A 5857-nucleotide genomic window follows, 5' to 3' on the forward strand; every position below is an offset into this window, starting at 1 on the left:
CAGTGTATTCAGGGGGCAGGCAGCTACCAGATCAAGGACAGATGACTACGATTTGAGACAAAAATGAAATTGCGCTGAAACCATGCAGGAATTTATAGTGCACCTTTAAAGTGTGACCACTTCTAACACAGTCCCAAGATGCTAAAATACAAACCATGAAAAATGAAACAATATTTTCTTAAAAGGTCCCATGGCATGAAAATTTCATTTTTTAACATTAATATGCGTTCCCCCAGCCTGCCTATGATCACCCAGTGGCTAGAAATGGTGATAGGTGTAAATCGAGCCCTGGGTATCCTGCTCTGCCTTTGAGAAAAGGAAAGCTCAGATGGGCTGATCTGGAATCTTGCCCCTTATGACCTTATAAGGGACAAGGTTACCTCCCTTTTCTCTGCTTTGCCTGCCCAGAGAATTTGGCCCACCCATGAGAAAGAGACATCATTGCTTTCAAACAAGCAAAGTGGCAGTTGCTCAAGGCCACACCCCCAGCCTCCACCTTGCCTCGCCATCTCCTCTTCAAAAGCTACAGACTCAGAAATGGCACATACTAAGGAAAGCTCATTGTGGGACTGGCTCTAGTGGCTGAAATTCTGCACCAAGGCTGAATTTTGGACATCAGATATGGTATTAGGAGACCACTAAGGTCTATAAAAGCATCCACCATATTTTCATTGTCTATTTCTTGCCTGTATTTCTTGCCTTGTATTTCTTTCGTGCTTACTTGTTTGTGTGTTATTGTTTTTTTTGTTTTTTGTTTTTTTTTACTGTTGCTGCTATGCTGCTACTGTAACGACAGAATTTCCCCGTCGTGGGATGAATAAAGTATAATCTAATCTAATCTAATCAAAGAGCACCATGTCATGGGACCTTTAAAAAATGACTAGCCCAGGTATAACCTGTCACCCTACTCCAAGAATAAGACACCCCAGAGACAGCAGACTGTACAGACGTGTTGGCAATGTTTCTCAATGTGTTACAGTACAACAGTATTCAAAACAAATTAAGGATATGTGTACTAGTTTTATGTGGTTGTCTATGTTTTGTGCTTGTCCACAGACCTAGTCCAATCATTCTCTGATTGCTTTTCTTTTCCTCCCTAAGACCGAGACTTAAAATGTCTTTTTAATTTCTGCATATCTTATGGGACTATGCAACTCTGTTATTTTCCACTAACGCTGTTCCCAGTGTTCACACAAAGTTCTTAGAGGAAGATGTCTGGTGACATACCAAACTAAACACACTGTAATGTGCAGCAAGTCTGACACACACCCTGCATTTAAAATGTATACTTCAAATGATCAGGTTATTATGGATAGCCATTGAGTTGTATTACACAGGAGAAATCAGCTCTTTTATGGAAGTCAGACAATCAAAGACTGATGAGCCACTTTTATCTCCATTACTATGTTCATCCTTTAAGTAAAGTATCATCAAACCAGACAGGAGTCACGGAAATGCCAGGATCATATATTTAATGTCGAAGTATAATTGTTGTAATGTGTGTCAGGAGAGTCTGAGAGCACAGCAGTCTGTCTCCCAGCGCCTCGCTGCCCACAGCAGCTTGTCTCTGGACCGTCTCCTAGGCTCACCTGGACCGTTCGTCTGCTTCTGTTCACCTGAAGACAGGTTGGTTCAATCATTTCCCAAAACAACCTTAGTATGATCAAACAGAAGCATTAGGTCCAAACAATACTCTGTCCACTGCCTTGTAGAATAACAGAGATAGATATGATTGATTTGCATGCAAACATTCATTATTCCAGACCACTCAACAAGATGGATACACCATGTAACACCAGGAGTATGTGATATGTAATCCTCTATCACATAGTGTTTTAGTTAAATGTGATCTTTTAAGGAAAAGCCATAAAGAATCTGTTCTTATGGATCCAAGGACCAGATGAGAGTGTGTTTTTGCTGAACCACAAAAATACACAGATCTAGGTACTTAATAACTAGTCTTGCTTTGCCAGACCCTCCCCAAAGCACGCAATGAGGGTCTGGCTACTCCACATAGCGTTTGGGGATGGGAGGAAAATGTGCTCTGGTTCATTGGCATTTCTTTAAACCAATCAGAATCGTCATGGGCGGTGCAAAACTCTGCACAGAGCTGCTGCAAAATAGTCGTCTATGAGAAAACTCTGATTGGACAGATAGTCTAGCTAGCTGTCTAGATTTACCCTGCAGAGATCTGAGGAGCAGTTAACCGTAGTCCTCAGAAATCCACCAAATGTAAAATCCCAACACAAAGAAAGCGGGAGGAAACTGGAATTATATGCATCCAGAGGAATTTGCTGCAACACCGGAGTGATTCATGAAGAGGAATGCTAAGGATATAGACTGCTTCATCACAAACCTATATAAAATTAATTGGTTGATTAGGAACATTACATATTGATAAGAACGTTTATCAGAATATGTTGTGTATTGGCCACAATTTTAAATTAAGTGTTGCGGTTTCACACTGTGACCACTGGATGACAGTGAATACACTTAGACGAGTTGTCAAGCTTTTATCAAATACTACTTTCACAATTAAACAGGGAATCTAAAGACACCTCAATGTTTTTAACCTCCTAACAAACGGTTCGAAATCCATACTTTTCGGTCTAATATTCTGATCACCACCAAGTATGTAAATAAAAGTGGGCAAAACATTCACAAAGTGGTATTTTTTATTTATTGCTGGGCTGTTTGTTGCCTTACATTGCAGGGCTTCATAATATTACTTTTTAATATTACTAGTGATAAATCCAAAGAATAATTATAGTAATATTCAGTATTTATATCTGTCTTATTCCAACTAAATAGTGTGGGAGTTGTAGTGAACTATATTGTTTTTTGTTGTCCCCTTTCAGACATGCAATGAACCGGAAATTGTACATGTCAGTCTCATGTTTGAATCATTTAGGTGAAATTTAACCCGTTCAATCAACCAAAATTAACTTTTTCGTCTGTCAGCCAAATGACAGCTCAACGTTTACCAGCCGTTGTTTTTTTGGCTGGTGAGTAAAGCAAATCCACCTGCATATTTTACCAGCATTTGTCTGGTGGATGGTGGTGCTTAACCGTGTACTGATCACCCTGGGTGTCAAGTAAACAGAAACCTAGTCCCAACCCAAATCCTCTGTCTAAACCTTTCATTACACAAGTGATGGCGAGGCTGACACAGACTAGGAGTCAAGAGCAATTTGATTTGGATTCTGAATGGATTACATAGACTGTTGATAAAAAAACACATGTACATTTATGCAGCAGAGTTCATCCTACCTGTCACTATGTTATGTTGGTGCCACTGTGTTGGTCTGCCGCCAGCCAGTTGTGGCGAACCGTCAGTTACTGGGGGTGTGTACCCTGCTTTGTAGGTGGTCCAGGAATCAAATGGATCCTGAGGGTTGGTTATTTCTCTGACGGCCTGGCCACTGCGATACCGAGCCCAGTTTTCCACCTTTGGGTCGGTTCTCTGAAGCAAGACGGTGGCTTGGATTGATGCATATCTTGTTTGCAGCATGGAGCATCAGAGCCAATATTTAACATGTATTTAATCATATTAAAATATAAATATAATTTCAAGAGTGTCCTGGCTAAGGTAGGCACCAACCACAACAATGTCTTACAGACAAATAACAAAAGACAAATAAATAAAAAATGCCACAAAATCTGAAATAATCAAATTATTAAATTTCTAATAGAATTATAACAAATATTTACATATAGAAAGAACCTACATACCACCTTCAAACAACCCCAAAGCTGTCAGAAACCATAAAGATACATAAAGATTATGCCTAAAGTGATTGTGGTGTATTTTTGTGATGTAATGTTTGCAGTTTTGTATTTTACTGTGACCTTACCGGCGTGATGTGTTTGGGCCTGTGCACGTCTTTAGTGTGTGACTGCAGCGCACACTGCAGCGGTGTGGAGGTGTTACTAAGATCCAGCTGGGTCCGATGCTGTGATGGGAAGCTGGGCTCTCTCAGATGGAAGATCAGAAGACGTCCATCAGCCGACCTTCCAGAATAACTCTGACAAACATGAAGAAACAAAATGATGAAAAGACCACTGAAAATGTATTCATCTGTCAGTTATTAGCAGTGGGGTGTACCTGGTTGTGGGTGGTGGTGTAGCAGGGTGATGTGTCACCCAAAATTAAGTTGCTCTTATGCAGATGCCTTACTCTGGAGTTCTTGGCTTTCCTTCGACACTGCCCATCATGATGGGCCAACCTCAGGTCACCGTTCATCAGACTGTTCATGCTGACACCTCGGCCAAAGCTTCTGAGCTTATCTGAATCATAGACTCTAAAAGAAATTCTACTATGGTCTCTAATACAGTAGAAAAGGAAATGGGTGCACAGTTCCTACTTGAATCTCAGAGACAGAGCGAGAGAGAGCGCGCGAGAGAGAGAGAGAGACATATACATACATTATATCTTATACAGTTGAAATCAGAAGTTTACATACAATATATAAAAAGACACATTTCACTTTTCCTGGTTTATGTTTGTTAGGATTACCAAAATGAGTTATATTTGCTAAATGCCAGAATAATGAGAGAAGGATTTATTTATATATTTTTTGTATGACTTTCTTCAAAGTCAGAAGTTTACTTACACTAAGATTACTATGCCTTTAAACAATTTCGGAAAGCCCGGATGATGATGTCATGTCTTTTGGAAGCTTCTGGTTTATTGACAACATTTGAGTTAATTAGAGACACACCTGTGGTTGTTTTTTAAGACACACCTGAAACACACTGCTTCTTTGTGTAACATCATGAGAAAGTCAAAAGAAGTCAGCCAAGATATCAGGAAGAGAATTGTGGACTTGCACATGTCTGGTTCATCCTTGGGTGCAAGTTCCCGATGTCTGAAGGTGCCACGTTCAACTGTTCAAACAATTATAAGCAAGTATAAACACCGTGGGAAAGTTCAGCCATCATACCGCTCAGGAAGGAAACGGGTTTTGTGTCCCAGAGATAAAAGTGCTTTGGTCCGAAATGTGCATATCAACCCAAGAACAAAAGCAAAAGACCTTGTGAAGATGCTGGCTGAAGCTGGTAAGAGTGTGTCATTATCCACAGTGTACCATGTACCAAAATGAGCTTAAAGGCCACTCTGCCAGGAAGAAGCCATTACTCCAAAAGAAACATAAAAAAGACAGATTACAGTTAAACAAATTCACACAGGGACAAAGACTTTAATTTTTGGAGACATGTCCTGTGGTCTGACAAAACTAAAATCAAACTGTTTGGCCATAATGACCATCGTTACTTTTGAAGGACAAAAAGGGGGAAGCTTGCAGGTCTGAGAACACCATCCCAACTGTGAAATACGGGTTTGGCAGCATCATGTTGTATGGTTGTTTTGCTGCAGAAGTGACTGGTGCACTACACAAAATAGATGGCATCATGAGGAAAGAACATTATGTGGAAATACTGAAGCAACATCTCAAGACATCGGCCGGGAAGTTAAAGCTTGGGGAAAAAATGGATATTCCAAATGAGATAACAAAGTCAATGTCTTGCAGAGGCCATCACAAAGCCCTGATCTCAATCCTAGTGGAAATTCATGGGCAGAGCTGAAAAGGCATATGCGAGCAAGGCAAAAACTTGGCTCAGTTCCACCAGTTCTGTGAGGAAGAATGGGCCAAAATTCCTGCCTTCAATTCTAAATTCTATTCAACTATTGTGAGAAGCTTGTGGAGGGATATCCAAAACGTTTGACCCAAGTCATACAGTTTAAAGGCAATGGTACCAAATACTAATGAAATGGATGCATATTTATGACTTTGACGAAAGTAATAAAAAATAGTCTAAAAAAATCCTTCTCTCATTATTCTGGCATTTAGCAAATATA

At 40.1% G+C, this 5857-nt stretch overlaps 1 protein-coding gene across 2 annotated transcripts in view; it reads right to left on the minus strand.

Moving 5' to 3' along the window:
* Positions 1-1314: 1314 nt before the first annotated feature.
* The window catches only part of LOC116702749 (uncharacterized), a 5059-nt gene continuing 516 nt past the window's right edge, over positions 1315-5857 (minus strand). Inside the window, exons 2-5 of one of the 2 annotated variants that reach the window (XM_032537129.1) lie at positions 4106-4277; positions 3855-4025; positions 3271-3463; positions 1315-1616 (exon numbers count right to left, since the gene is read on the minus strand). In XM_032537129.1, coding sequence (XP_032393020.1) covers positions 1504-1616; positions 3271-3463; positions 3855-4025; positions 4106-4255 — 627 coding nt within the window. In that variant the 5' untranslated portion in view covers positions 4256-4277 and the 3' untranslated portion in view covers positions 1315-1503. Of the gene's footprint in view, positions 1617-3270; positions 3464-3854; positions 4026-4105; positions 4371-5857 lie in introns of both variants that reach the window. The other variant, XM_032537128.1, reaches the window with a different exon arrangement.

This window comes from Etheostoma spectabile, chromosome 15, assembly GCF_008692095.1.
Source record: "Etheostoma spectabile isolate EspeVRDwgs_2016 chromosome 15, UIUC_Espe_1.0, whole genome shotgun sequence".
Lineage (NCBI taxonomy): Eukaryota > Metazoa > Chordata > Actinopteri > Perciformes > Percidae > Etheostoma > Etheostoma spectabile.